Consider the following 15,298-nt stretch of genomic DNA (forward strand, 5'->3'; position numbering starts at 1 on the left):
AGGAGTGCAGAGCTGACTTTGCAGGCCTAGCCCCTTCTCTCAGTTTTCACCTTTTTTATTGCTGGCATCTGTTTTAGTCTTTTAACTTAATGGAGTTAAAAGGAAATAGTACAGACTGTAATCCGCTTGTATGAAATAAACCTGTCTGAGTTTGCAAAGCATGGTTTGTACTAACTGTGGTTTGTCAGGATGTCACAGCAGGTCATTGCTACAGGTTTTTCTGTTCCTTCAGAAGCTGTTGCACCACAGAGATAGGAGCAAACTTATGGTGCTGGAAGGTCAGAAAACAAAATTAGACAAGCAGTTCTTAAAGCATGGCTTGCCTTTGGAAGCTCAAACCACAGTTAGCACAAAACTATGGTTAGAACAAACCATAGCATGTTTGAGCTGATCCTATTTTGTGATACCTTTGCATTTGGCAGCTCAGCCATAGATGACCTTAATAGTAGTATCACAGAGAACAAATTCATAGGTGCTAGTGGATGCTAGGTCCCCCTGTGCAGATGTTGCACCCCATTCTCTGACTAACTGTTATTGATTTGCAGGTGTTGCAACATGTCCGCCTGCCACTGCTCAGTCCAAAGTTCCTGGTGGGCACAGTTGGTTCAGATCCACTCATTAAAAGTGATGAAGAATGCAGGTAGGTCACCACTGACTGTGAGAAATGTTTTGTATTAGTTACTCTCTTGCTATTAAGCGTTTTCCAGATTGCAGCCTTAATCTGCTTCTAATTAACCATAAATCAACATCATCATTAAAAAAATGCATATATTGATATCTCACAAGTTGGCTAATTGTATATTTTTTACCCTGGTCTTAATCAGTCATTCATTTCCTGCATGGTCTTGCTTATATGCTTTTTCCATAGCATTAAAGTACTAAGAACTATGGTGCTTCCTGACCATCTTATACGAGTTGCAATAGTTCTTGGCTTTTCCCAGTACTATCAGTTTTAATAATGCTACTTTTAAAGTTTCAGGATATGTAGGATAGGCAGTCTGAATGATATGTTCAACTCTCTCACTCTGGCTTTTAATTGATGTATCTTGCATGGGTTATCTGAGCTTGGAGCTTTGGTACAACTGATTTGTGAAATGACCTGTTCAGAACAGAACCTATTGTATGATGTACCTTTCCTGTACAGGGACCTAGTCGATGAAGCTAAGAACTATCTGCTGTTGCCTCAAGAACGACCCCTCATGCAGGGACCAAGAACTCGACCACGCAAGCCCATCCGCTGCGGAGAAGTACTCTTTGCAGGTATGTGCAGCTAGACTTGGTGAGTGAGAAAAGAGACTCGGTATGTTTTCAGTAGTAAGCATACTCTTTTTGTCAATAGCGTAGTACAGCAACCAGAACCTGTACTACGTTTTGTTTGAGACCGCAGGATACCTCACTTGCAGTGGGACTCCTTTAACTGAAAATACAATTTGACCCTCTCTAAATGTGAAAGCGCAGATTACTTAGCTAGATTACTTAGCTATATAATATTTTATACTTAGATTACTATACAGATTACTATACTATACACTATACAGTGTATATATAGTGTGTATATATACACTATACAGTGTATATATAGTGTGTATATACTATACTATATATAGTGTGTATACTATATACTATATATAGTGTGTATACTATACAGTGTGTATATAGTGTATACTATACACTATACTATACACTATACTATTACTATACAGATTACTTAGCTATATAATACCATGCTAGGTAGGAAGAGTGAGAAAATATGGCCATATAAGCCCATGACTCCCAAGGAAAACAATCCTTTAAAAAGATTTGTTTCTTTGTCCTCTGGTAGTCAGTGAGATTGGGAAAGGAGTTGTTACAACTTCTGTGGTATTCTGATTAGCATAGATAAGAATTTTCTGCTGGATCAGATCAAGATTAGTCCCACATTCTGTGTCCAGCAGCAACCATCCAGAGGCTCACAAGCAGGGCAGGGTGTGTTAGCCTCAGCAGTCTGAGATTGTAGTAGAGGGCAGCAGATCAGCAAAAAGCTAACATGGTGTGGTGGATAGAGAGCTGGAATTTGACCAGAGGATCCTAAGTTCAAATTCCTGATAAGCCATCCTTCACCTGTCATTCGAGCCTCATAGGGTTGTAAGAATAAAATGGAGACAGGGAAACTGTGTTGCCTTGAGTCACTTCAAGGAAGGGTAGGATAAAAATGTGTCGCTTTTTGTTTGTGTGGGTATGTGTTGGAGCACAGCTTGCCCTGCCATAGGTGCTGCTTCCTACTCTGAAAATCTAGGTTGTTCTTTTTTTCTTTTTTTTTGCTATCCACAAAGTTGAATTAATATAAGACCATGGTTCATTTGTGGCACAGAAGTTCGCTACATCTTACAGATAATTTCACATCTAAGGTGGGCACTCCATGTAGGTACCAGAACAGTGCAATTTTTATCTATTATCCATTTAAAACATTTGCACCCCACCCTTCAGTCAGCAAGGCTCCTGGAGCAGCTTGCATAGAATCCATCAGTGGGAAATAATTTTAGCAGAAAAGATGAGGGGATGTGCCTCACTGGCTGCTTCTCCTCCTCTTCACAGGGCTCCTGGAGCAGCTTGCATAGAATCCAACAATGGGAAATAATTACAGCAGAAAAGATGGAGGGGTGTGCCTCATTGGCTGCTTCTCCTCTTCACAGGGCACTTGGTAGGTCTATAGCTTTGTTAAGGTGGGAAGCACATAGTTCACCTTGAAAAGTGGCAGTAGTTGAAAGTGTCAGTAGTGACCTTGTGCCTTGTTGGCTTTTTTCCTCTTCTTAAAATCACGCACACACACACCTGAGGGAGGGGGATATTGAAAAAAACAAATTTGCATGGATTGGTCATCTGCATAGAGTGCTTGACATTTTCTGTGTGGAGAAAAGGAGGGTTTCTTGCTACTTGACTGCCGTGTGTAAATATGGTATGCTTGTGGCATTAGCTCTTCATTTTAACATGAACAAAGGATACTGTCTTTTGGTACTCTCCATGGTCTAAGTCAGGGCTGAACCGCAGCCATTCTGCCTAAGATGCTTTAACTGCTCGTTAAGTGTCAAAACAGCCAAAAGAAAATATTTCTTTGCCCAGCATGTAATTAATCTGTGGAAATCCTTGCCACAGGATGTGGTGATGGCATCCAGCCTAGAGGCCTAAACAATATTGGACAGATCCGAAAACAGGATTGGACAGATTTCTAGAGGAAAACTCTATCACTGGTTACAAGCCAGTGTATTTATACAGTGTATGTATTTTTTGCTATAACTACTCACAGGATAACATTATACCAAAACTGCTGTTGCCTCTTCTTTCAAAATCAGAGTGCAGTGATAGGATGGTGTGAGAGCAGTGATACCACAAATCCAGAGTAGACAAATGAAGATCCTCTTTCCTGGGTATCAAGCACACCCATGTGAACTGGTACAGGAAGGAAAGAACCCCTGGGTGCAGGATCCTACTTGTAAGATACACACATTCTTCCAGATATTTGGTACCTCCTCCCTTCAGGGCCTCTCTCACACAGTTGTAGATTTTCCAGAATAGTGAGCAAGCCATACTTCTTGGCAGACGTTAAACTGGAAGAAAATAGCTGGAAGCAAATGTTTCTGCATCATTTGTGAGCTTTTGTTATTCTACCATTAGTAATATTAAATCATACCCTGCCTTTTCACAACCTGATTTCCATAGTGGGTGGCTGGTGCAGCGGGGATGCAATTTCCAGTGTTGAACGTTATGACCCTCAAACCAATGAGTGGCGGATGGTGGCTTCCATGAGCAAAAGGCGATGTGGCGTTGGTGTCAGTGTCTTGGATGATCTTCTGTATGCAGTGGGAGGCCATGATGGCTCTTCCTATCTTAACAGCGTAGAAAGGTAAGCCTTTGCCAGATGAAATTTTAGTCTTTCTGGTGCTGGGATCATGGCAACAGATAATCTAATACATAGTTCTGTATTCAGCCATTTTGTGTTTGTGATCTTGGCATTACAAATGCAGAAAATAACTGACAGTTCAGACATTTAAAATGTAAGCTATGAACAAGCATAACATTTAAACAGACGCATGCAACTCTTCAGCACATGACATAGGAACCATTTTTAATCACTCCAGTCTTTAGTCTGGTGTGCAAGATATTAGTATCAGAGCACCATATTAGTTCTGGGGTGGGGGACAGTGGCAGTGAGAAATAGATTTCAGCAGGTGCGAAGAAAGGTTCAAAAGTCTGCTCTTATATATGTACAAAACTAAATTGGTTATTTTGCAATGAACTCTCATGCATACATTTCTGATCTAATATGGGGGGATTGTCCTTGAAAATAGTTCCACTTCCTGGTCCGGCCTAAGTCCCTTCAGGTTAGAGCAGGGGTGTCCAAAGTTTTTGGCTGGAGGGCCGCATCATCTCTCTGACACTGTGTCAGAGGCCGGGGCAAAATATAATTAATTTACATTTAAAATTTGAATAAATTTATGTAAGTTTACATAAATGGATATATTAAAGATGAACTTATATGAATGAATGAAGGTCTTGTAATAGCTCAAGACCTATAAAAGGCCTTGCACAAAGCAAGGCTGGCCTTTCCTTTGCTGCCGCTACTGCATCACACATGTGAAAGAGCAAGCAGTGGAGGGAGCCCTCATCCCACAGCTCACGCGAGAGGTCAAACAGTTGCCCTCACGCTGAGAGCAGTTGTGTCGGGCCAGTGCGGGCTGCAACAAATCTCCGGAGGGCCAGAGGCTCATTGGAGACTGGGGGCTCCATGAGGGCCACATTGAGAGTCCTCGAGGGCCGCAAGTGGCCCCAGGGCTGGGGTTTGGGCACCCCTGGGTTAGAGTACAGTTGTGTGTCACTTAGCAACAGGGATGCAGACCGGCACCCCCATCGCTAAGTGAGGCTTGACGCTAAACAAAGCCTCCAAAGACAAAGGGAAGCTGTGCTCCCCATGCCTCGAGGCTTTTCTTGAGGAAACTGGGTGTCACATCTCTCACATGATTCCAGCAATCTGAGCCTCAGAGAGGCTCAGAAAAGCCTCCGGGGGTGAGGGGAGCAGAGCTTCCTTCGTCTTCGAAGTCTTGGGGTGTGTGTGCAGGGACCAGCAGTGGCGTTGCATATGCAGCCTGTCACTGGTTGGAGCGTCGCAAAGTGGTGCTCACCTGTATTTAAATTCTTTGTGACATAGATCAATGAGAGGTTTTGAAGGAAGAGCAGTGTGCAGTTAGGAAAAGCTTAAGATATGAAATCTGCTTGGATTGGAATCCAGGGTGGGGGCAGAGGTGGATTATAAGAGGCACTTTTTCAAGTGGGTGCTCCTTTTTTTAGCAGGGGGAGAGTAACTGGCCCACCTCACCCCAGCACTGTCTGTTCTAGTGGCTGTCTACTGGTATTCATTTGCATCTTTTTAGATTGTGAGCCCTTTTGGGACAGGGAGCCATTTAGTTATTTGATTTTTCTCTGTAAACCGCTTTGTGAACTTTTAGTTGAAAAGCGGTATATAAATACTGTTAATAACGTTAATAATAATGTTAATTATCATGGAGATCTGAAATGTTTGTCCTTTCTAGATATGACCCGAAGACAAATCAGTGGAGCAGTGATGTAGCACCCACCAGTACCTGCAGGACCAGTGTTGGAGTGGCAGTTCTTGGTGGATACCTGTATGCTGTCGGTGGCCAGGATGGTGTCTCTTGCCTCAACATTGTTGAAAGGTATAGATGTAGGAGACAGGAGGAAAGAGGAAAGTGGATTTGTCTGAGCAAGTACAGAGAGGAGATGGAATTGCTTATACTTGAAGCGAGATGCTTTTGGTCTTTTGCTTCAGATATGACCCAAAAGAGAACAAATGGACTCGGGTGGCTTCCATGAGTACCAGACGCCTTGGAGTGGCTGTTGCTGTGCTTGGTGGCTTCCTTTATGCTGTTGGAGGGTCTGATGGGACATCTCCTCTGAACACAGGTATTGCCCCATAAGGTAGCCATTATCCTGTGTGCCTGCTATCACTAGTCTGCCCGTCAGAAACTGCTGAAGAACTTTTACCAGATTTGTTTGAAGAAGCTGTTGCTCAGAAAACAATTGTTCCCGATAGTAGTACAGACTAGCTAAGGGTTTTGCTTCCAGTAGTGAAGCAACGACATACTTCAGTATCTCTATGTTAAACAGAGGTTCCCCACTCATCTCTGCCTGGTGAGTCAATTGAACTGGGGGGAAATTGCTTATAGAAGCTGGGACTGAGATGTGGAAGAAATCCCTAACAGACCCTGGATAAGTCTGTTAATGACTATTAGCTGTGATAACTGATAGATGAATATGACACAATAAATAAATTGAATATTTGTATTCCAAGGCAACAATGTACCTGTGTAACAATGCACAGCAATACCAGTTGCTGTGGGAGCAACCATAGGGGAGGGGTGTTGCTTTCACGCTCTGCTTGTGGACTTCAGGAAGCATTTGGCTGATCACTTTTGGAAACAGGATGATAGACTAGATAGGCCTTGGTCTGATCCAGTAGGTCTTCTCATGTTCTTATGATAGAATAGAAATGGGAATGAACAAATGTTTGCTTCACTCCTTGAGGGCTGTTTTGGGGGTTATGTTATTTTGTCCTGAATACAGTTTACTGTTTGGGTAATGTATATTATTCTTCTGTAGTGGAACGCTACAACCCTCAGGAAAACCGCTGGCACACAATAGCACCCATGGGCACACGGCGTAAGCACCTAGGTTGTGCAGTATACCAAGACATGATCTATGCTGTGGGAGGCAGAGATGATACCACAGAACTCAGCAGTGCCGAGAGATACAATCCAAGAACTAACCAGTGGTCTCCTGTGGTAGCCATGACATCACGCCGTAGTGGGGTAAGCTATCCTCTCTAAACTCTGTTAGGCTGTCTGCACATGAGCCACCTTTCAGAGTGCAATCCTAACCAAGGGTGCAATCCTAACCAACTTTCCTGCACCGAGGTAAGGGCAATGCAGCTCCAAGATAAGAAAACAAACATTTCCTTTCCTTGAGGAGGCTGCCACCCAGCTGCAGGATGCAGCACATGCCTCATTGGGAAAGTTGATTAGGATTTGGGCCTCAATGTGATAGAAATCTTCCTATGGCTTTAAGATGCGGAATTTGACAACTAGTCTTTGCACTTGGAAAGAAGCATGTAGCTAACTGTTGGAGTTTTGATCATGTGAGTTGTGCATGTTCCATGCTGAGCATAACTTGCCTTTCCATTAGGAACATTCAAATAGTAGAACAACAGTTTGTATTAGTAATTTATATAGTACTGCTTATGCATTGGGCTACTGAACTAATACAATATGATTCTGTTTTAAATATTTTGAAATCAGTTTTACAAAGGGAAACAAATTGGGCCTATGCTAATAGCTCCTATTTGTACAATCCTTATAATCCAAAACGGGTACCTGTTTGGGTATGTACATGCATGCGTGGACAAGTGGATATTGTAGATGATGCCTGTTTATACTAGATGTTACATGAGAGACAAGCTGTGATATTTTTGATTGGTTTTTAGGATTGTATAATTTGTATTGCATATATTTTTTGCTGTTAGCTCCATTGGGACAGTGATGAGAGGCAGGATATACATTACCAAATAAATATTTATTGGCTTGGTATCCATTCTCAGACCTCCTGCAGATATCAAAAACCACGGATAAGCAAATTCATGGTTTTGGCCCTTTAAATCCTCCAAAGGTAGATTGAATATTTGTATTCCACCAGAGGGCTTTCTGAAGCTTGCAGAGGCTGTGTGTCTCCGCCCATGGCCTCTGAAGGATTCAGAACGGCCGCTGTGGCAAAAACAAAATTATATTTCTGATTTACCTTGGGAAATCAGAAGTGACTTTTTTATGCCTTTTAAGGCATTCTGAGGCCAAGGGAAGCTCTTCCCAGGCCTCAGAATACCTTAAAAGGCATAAAAATGCTACTTCCAATTTCCCTTGGGAAACCAGAAGTAATTTTTTTTTGCTGTATCAGCCATTCGGAATCTGCAGAGGCTGTGGGCAGAGGTGTGTGGCCTCTGCAGGCTTCAGAAAACCCTCTGGAGGCAGCCAGAGCACAGCTCTGCATTCAAGTCTGACTCAACATGGGTCGGGGCGCCAGATCCACGGATAGATAATCCACATATATGGAGGTCCCACTTGCATGGGGCAAATCAGCACAATCCTCTTCCTCCACTGAGTGTGCACTGAACTCATTTTGAGTCTGGACTGAATAGTCTGGTCTTCAGATTAGTTAAGCCAAACTATTAGACCGGTAGTTCCCAACCTGTGGTACGTGTACCCCCAGGGCTACTTGCCAGGACCTTTAGGGGTACTTGAAAAAGAATTAAATAACGGCGGGAAAAGGAAAGACTGTATTTGAATATCTTGCAGAGCTGGCAAGGCAGGAAGGAAGGCAGCTAGGTGACTGAGAGCCTCAGCAACTGTTAGTTTCTGGTTATCAATTCATGTATTATCAGATATGAATCAGAAGTTGAAAACATATAAATATACAATTCCTTCTCAACGATTCCTTCACTAAGGGACAAGTGTGTGTTGTAAATTAAGCATACTGAATATCTTTGTACAGACGTGCCTACCTTTAGAACACTAGACTTTATTACATGATAGCTGTCCCTTCTTAAATCAATTAGAGACACAATTAAATTTCTTAAAAAGTTAAATTGTATTATAGAAATAACCCAAAACACTACAATTCAAAAGCCTGTACAGAAACAGTCTAGCTTACATGAGTAACATATTATCATCTAGGTTGGTCTTGCTGTGGTGAATGGACAGTTAATGGCTGTAGGAGGCTTTGATGGTACAACATACTTGAAGACTATTGAAGTGTTTGATCCAGATGCCAACACATGGAGGTAAACTGTTAAGCATTTATGAGTGAATTGCAGGCCTCAGGCAAATGACTTTGACTGGGTTGAGATGTAATGCAAATATGGATTGGCAGTCTATGAATGAGTTTCAAGGAAGCTCCCTTCTCCTTGTGTGTGCTCCAGTTTCCTCCCTTTCCAGGAATGTGTCAAGTCATAGTTTGCCTTTACATCAAACCAGGCAAACTGTGGTTAGCGCACACAAACCAAAACTTGGAATCCTGATCACACTATGGTTTCTAGTTTGGGTTTGCACACAAACTAGGGTTCACACAATCTGATAACACAGGTACTCATTAATCTCCCATGGTGCAGCTCTTATCTAAAGGACTGTTGTTGGCAAAAAAAACGTGTCTAAAGAGTCAATTAATTTGAGACTAGACTTTTCATGCTTCTTGTCTTGATGGAACACTTGCCAGACTTGTCTGTGGAGAATCTCTGCACATTTCATAGCATGTTCCTTCGTGTACCACACAATTCATAGTGCACTTGCCAAATCTGTCGGGTCTTGCCATCACCTTGTGGACCATGTTCAGTGTTCTTTTACATCTGCACGTAGCTCTAAAATGAGTAGCTATAAGTGGACATTTTCAGGGAACCATTACTAATCTTGTCTTCATTGAGAAATCCCATTGTTCCTAAGAACACAGCTTGGAAGCAAATATGCTTTCAATGCTACAATGCTCACAGAAAGATTCAGGTCACTGAGCAGTGTTTGTGAAAGATCAAATCATTGGCCAATGTGAGAGAACTTCAGCAAAGCCTTCTGTGATTAGAACATGTACTGGGAGCGACTACTTGCACACGTGCCTCTTAAGTCCAAGCAGAGTATTATTTCCATCTCCTATTTATATCCCTGAAGGTATTTGCTGCTTGAAGAATCCGTCAGGTGCAAGGTATGGGAGGAAACTAATCTTCGTGTGGTATTGAGAGTTCATGAACTAGAATACCAGCATGGAAAGGTTAATATTTTCCCTCTGCAACACTGAGATTTCCTTACTCATATGAAGTCCGAGTAAGATCTTGGCTTAAGAATTCACTGTACAATGGGCTTATGAATGCCTCTGACAGAATCTTGTGGGTGATAGCCCAATCAGCTACTGAATTTGGTAGCATATTGGTCAGCAGCAGAGTATTTAACATTGAAACTCTCTGTTTTTGAGGGAAGGAGAGACCATGGCTGTGGCCCAGCTCCACTTGCTTGCTACCCAGGATGACCAACCGTGGTTGGGATATCCTGGGCTGGTGACTGTAGCAGTAGTTGTGAGGTTGCAAGGATTTTTTCTTGTTTGTTAGAGAGAACAAACATGGCTATTTACATTGAAGGTGTATTGCAGCAATCCTGTGGCTTCACTGTTTTTGCTATGCCTACCAGACCTTTTGATTCTTGTGCTTCCGGCTCTCTTTTAGTAATATCAGAATAACAAACCATGCCTTCTCTTTGCAGACTGTATGGAGGAATGAACTATCGTCGACTTGGAGGAGGCGTAGGTGTTATCAAAATGACACATTGTGAATCCCATATATGGTAAAAAAATCAGTGGGAGGAATCCCCGTTTGCATTCATCCCTATTGAAACTGGTCAGCTTGGTGACTTCTGAGCTCTTTGAGGCTCTAGTAAATTAGAGATCACATTTATATTCTTCGCTGGTGCCTCTTACTATGGGACTTTAAATGGATGTCACAAGCTTATTTCCCCTGTGACCACAGTTACAAAAGACTACAATAATCAACTCCAGAAAATATGGAGCACAGTTTTCCTCGTCTTTGTCTCCTTCCCTCTCATCCCAATTTACTCTCTTTCTGAAGAAACTGGACTTTAACTTAAGTGATAAATAAGACAAGGTGTACTTGAGTTTTGTCAAAGAGAAGAATACAGGGGGAGGTGAACAAGGCACCTGTCCATAAGATAAAAGCAGGTTTCCAAAACATTTATCATTTGGCCTTATGTACAGAAGTTAGATACCCCTCCCCCCCCACTTCCAGTGGTTCTTCTGAATGCTTTCATCAGAGTGAGTGGAACTTGTGCAACAGGCTGTTCATTTCAACAGAGCTTGGGTAAGAGATGCTTTGGGTGAGTTTCAAATTAATGTTCTGCAGTGCTGATTCTATTGGACAGAAGGTTTTGTGTATGCTGCCTTTCCATTTAATATGTACCATCTTGTATTGATACTATGATAAACACTTTTTCCCCCAGGTAAAATTCTGCTGAGGGCCTGCATTACATGCAGCTGTCTAGATGAAGTTGTTTGCAAGCTCCAGCCTGTAGTCAAGATCTTTGAAAGTGCAGAGCTATAGCAAGGAGGACCTTGGTAGTGTCACTACGTAACTGTTACAGGAATACTAGATCTAAAGCTCATGGTGAACTTGTTATTGGGAAAACAAAAATAGAATGGGAAGTAACTGTGGGCATAAGTTATCACACAATTCTGTCCACAAGCCTCCCCAGACTGCATAGGAGCAGCAAAGCATACTTATGCATTGCCGTGGGGCTTGTGCAAGAGAACACAATGGTGGACTGTGCCCTCTGTATTTTTGAGGCTTAGGGTCTGCACCTATATTGTTTCTCCCATTGTCAGCTGGAGAGAATGCTAACTGTTGTGAACTACTCCTGCATTATAGGGGCTTCAGTACATGTAAATATGAACTGCAGTCTTGCAATTATATGAACTGGGGCAAAGGCTTCCTATGAAAAGTAGTTCATTTTCTGACTCATGCCTAGAGCAGAGTGTTTGTTAAAGATGGTTTATGTGCCATGAATGAAATATGTAAAGCTATACTTTTGGACTTCATGGTATAGCACCTGCCTTATCCCACTTCTGAAACAGCTAGTTAGAACTATAATAGGTGTACTGTAATTTTAGACTGTCCCTAAAGTATAGTTTCATTCCCATTGAAGGGACTAGCTCAGTTGTGGGGGCTGTAGGCTTAAAAAAAATCAGTACAATGTTAATTGCGTAAGGATGCCACTATTGTAGCTGAACTGGAGGGTTTAAGAGGGAAAAGCAGGTCTGAACCATATAGCCCACCAGTCATGTACTATAACCATGCCCTGTTCTTGCACTTCCATGCAGGTAGCAGAAAGAGCTCATAGGTTATTTCATCTTTCTAAGCTACAAACTGAACAAGCTTGGGAAAGAGAAATATAAGGCTAAGTTGCATTGACAACTTTAAGAAATAGCTTTATTTATACCATCTGTGTATTTGGGTAGATAAGAAGTTAACACAAGTGGATTGTCAGGAAAGGTTACTTCCATGAAAAGCCCTTCCCTTTGACCTTGAGGTTGGCATTCTTGTGTTTACATTTTTGAACATTTGCACCTTGACAAAGAAAAAGTATTCTGTAAACAATTGTTTACTTGTCATTTATGCTTTTTCTAGCATGAGTTAACTTGTATAAATAGTGTTACCTTAATAAAATCTCATTTGGTGTGTCTCTTTTCTCCCAGCACCAGCCACTCACTCCCTTTCAGAATCCTGGAAACTGTAGAAGAGCTATAGCTTACACTCATTACCAGGATGCTTTAAGCTGGAAGTCACTGTAGTTTTAAAATACTAGTCTAAGCCACTCTTTCTCTGCTAGATAGTACTTTCATATGTGGTTTGCTTATCCTGCCATTGTGTCATTTCCCTTCCAAGTGTCTAGACCAGTGTCTCCAAACTGCAGGCATAAGATTACCCATAGGCCACAGCAGTGTCAAAGGCTTTCTGTGATGTGCCAGACACTCTTTTTTGCAGCAACTTGTGCCAGTCAGCTGCTTCTGCTGCTCTGTGTGCTAATTTTCCAAGCAGATGTGACTGCCTGGTCCTAGTTGCTGCGAAAAGGGGTGGTGCAGAACAAAGCCTTTGCCACTGCTACACCTGGATAGGTAATCTTGTGATGCTGGATCCAACCTGTAGGCCAGTTTGTAGACTCCTAGACTACACTTTCTGTCAGGTAAATAGCTGAGCTAATTTCTACCACAATGCCTAGTGTACTACCACATAGATGTTACAGGCTTTGTTTCTAAGGTTAGAGTAAACCTAGGAGAAAAGTAAAGGAAAGCTCCAGCTGTGGAAAGCAGTACTCTAGTCTATACAAAGTGGCCCTAAGCAGCGGAGAGCCTGAGGTGCCATGTTTGTTCAAAGCTAAACTGCTAGAAGAACATCAGTTATCTCTGCTTGTACATATATTTAAACAAAAATGAAGGTAAACTGCTTTTGAAATCTTGCAACTATTGTGCCTGGATTTCAAAAAAATGAAAATTGGTCTTACCTTGCAACTTTTCCTGAACTAAATTAAATCTACAAAGATATATCCCCTGCCTTTTGTGATACAGTGCCAGCAATCAAGCTGTTGTATTTTACCAATCATATCAATGGATGTGATTACATGAACACTTTTTATAACTCATTTTTAACCAGTACTTTTACACATTATCCCTTTATACTATAGGCAAGTTATGTAGGGCTGATTACAGAGCTTGCAGCTCCTCTCCTTCCAATAAACAGACAGTAGGCTCAACTACATATCGCTTGTAAATACAGGTATAACCTAATGTCCTGATGCTTTACCTCAGTGCGAATGAAGTTGGCCCTTCAAATTAAAACATCCCTTTAGACAGCAATTTTAAAATAGCCTCTCTTACCACTTAACAAAGAAGGAATGCAATTATTCTCTCTCCCTCTCTAGGTGCTTAGAAAGCTTAGTTTCAGTTTGTTCCCTTCGCCCTGGAGCATGCAAAAGAACACAAAATGCTTTGTATTCTTTTGCACATTCCAGGGGAAGGGAGGAGTCTGCCTCCAAGTGAACTGAAACTAAATTTTCTAAGTCCTTGGAGAGGAAGATATTGATTTGATTGCCTGCCTGCCGCATTACAATGGTGAGCAAGGCTATTTTTAAACTGCTGTCTAAAAGTCCCTTTTATGTAATTTTTTGCATAACACTAGGAACATTTACCCCTGTGGATATTGAGACAATCAATGTAGAGAAGTTACACTGGAGTAAAGAGTCTAGTGTCCCGTTTGCAGGTGTCTGGTTTCCTATACAACTAGTGTACCCTTTTCTACTAGCACCTGATTACCTTTGTACTTCTTTTGCAGCACAGGCGGATTTATTCCATCTCAACAGAGTCAGAAGATAAACAGGGATTTTGTTTGACTATTGTATCTCATTATTTTACCCCTTACAACTGCTATTTCTACTCTTTGGCACTTGTCCAAGCTTATTCAGTTCAGTGAAAGGTGATCTTAGCTCATGCAGTCAAGACACACTGGATTAAATCAATAAAGACACCACTACCTTTCTGTCCACATTTCTATAAGGAAAAAAGTCCCAAGTGCTTTTGCATATAAGCTCCTAAGAGCACTACCTTGAGTTGCTCAACTTTTTTTCAGTAGCATTGTACTAGAACCAATTACCAGCCACTGTACCAAAGCCTTGGAGAGGAACTAATAACAAGGAGGCTTTAAGAACTACTTTGAATCAACAACAAATAGCTTTCCTAGGCTAGTATCCAAGATATGTACACCTGACTTATAACCTAGATGTACCTATACAGGTACACATGATAAAGCCACCCCAAAAATTACTTTACCAGCCCCACCAAAGTAGTCACCAATCCTATATACCACTGTAGGCTAGAAACAAATATACAGTTTTTTTTCAGTGGGTTGCTGGTTGGCATTTGTGCCATAGTTTTTAGGATTGAATCAAGACAGTTGAACAGAGGTGGAAGTTCTTGTGCCTTTCATAGTGTACATAGCAATTTTAAGTAGAATTCAGATCAACAGCTATATAGAACAATGAGAAAAAACACAAAAGGCTGCTTATAAGTCATAAACCATCCCTGTGCTAGACAGATTTTCTGTAACTAATGAACACAAGATGTTTCAGTATAAATACATCAAAATAGACCATCAAAGTATTTTTGAAATTGCCAGTTCTGTCAGCAGCGATAAAACTCCTATCAGATACTGAGTGTGCAGAATCTGTAAAAAAAGATTGAACATAGTTACTACACACCTTTATTATCAGACTCGCATCAGAAGCAGTCACATCCCCAAGAGCAGCATAAATGCCACCCATCGACAAGCGCAGGGGGTCATGGCCCCACTGGGAGGCAGCGCCTGACGCTCACAACTGGGGAGGTGGTGCTGCCCTTGGAGTAGACAAGGGAAGTCAATGAGCTGCCAACCTTGCCACAGGAGAAGAGGAGCAGGCTGATAACGGCCCTCAGGAGTAAGCAGGAGCAGGCACACCTGGGGCTGCATCAGGCTGGCAAGGGGGTGATACATCAAACTCAGTGGGGTTGTTTATGCAGCCTAATCAGGCTGTGGGAGGCAGTTAAACAGGAAACCTGTAATGAGGCTAGGGAAGCTACCAAGGAGGTGATAGATCTCAAGGAAGAAGATGCAACCTTCTCCCTG

At 41.9% G+C, this 15,298-nt stretch overlaps 2 protein-coding genes across 2 annotated transcripts in view; one reads left to right on the top strand and one right to left on the bottom strand.

Annotated features, from left to right (window-relative positions):
* KLHL20 (kelch like family member 20) overlaps window positions 1-12,334 on the top strand; it is a 26,794-nt gene extending 14,460 nt beyond the window's left edge. The window contains exons 5-12 of the mRNA XM_066624918.1: window positions 546-640; window positions 1,145-1,260; window positions 3,697-3,880; window positions 5,565-5,708; window positions 5,822-5,955; window positions 6,652-6,860; window positions 8,772-8,878; window positions 10,338-12,334. Coding sequence (XP_066481015.1) covers window positions 546-640; window positions 1,145-1,260; window positions 3,697-3,880; window positions 5,565-5,708; window positions 5,822-5,955; window positions 6,652-6,860; window positions 8,772-8,878; window positions 10,338-10,422 — 1,074 coding nt within the window. The 3' untranslated portion in view covers window positions 10,423-12,334. The remainder of the gene's footprint in view (window positions 1-545; window positions 641-1,144; window positions 1,261-3,696; window positions 3,881-5,564; window positions 5,709-5,821; window positions 5,956-6,651; window positions 6,861-8,771; window positions 8,879-10,337) is intronic.
* The window catches only part of CENPL (centromere protein L), a 10,858-nt gene continuing 7,614 nt past the window's right edge, over window positions 12,055-15,298 (bottom strand). Inside the window, exon 5 of the mRNA XM_066624919.1 lies at window positions 12,055-14,860. Coding sequence (XP_066481016.1) covers window positions 14,789-14,860 — 72 coding nt within the window. The 3' untranslated portion in view covers window positions 12,055-14,788. The remainder of the gene's footprint in view (window positions 14,861-15,298) is intronic.

The sequence above is a fragment of the Tiliqua scincoides genome, chromosome 4 (genome assembly GCF_035046505.1).
Source record: "Tiliqua scincoides isolate rTilSci1 chromosome 4, rTilSci1.hap2, whole genome shotgun sequence".
Taxonomy (NCBI): Eukaryota; Metazoa; Chordata; class Lepidosauria; order Squamata; family Scincidae; genus Tiliqua; species Tiliqua scincoides.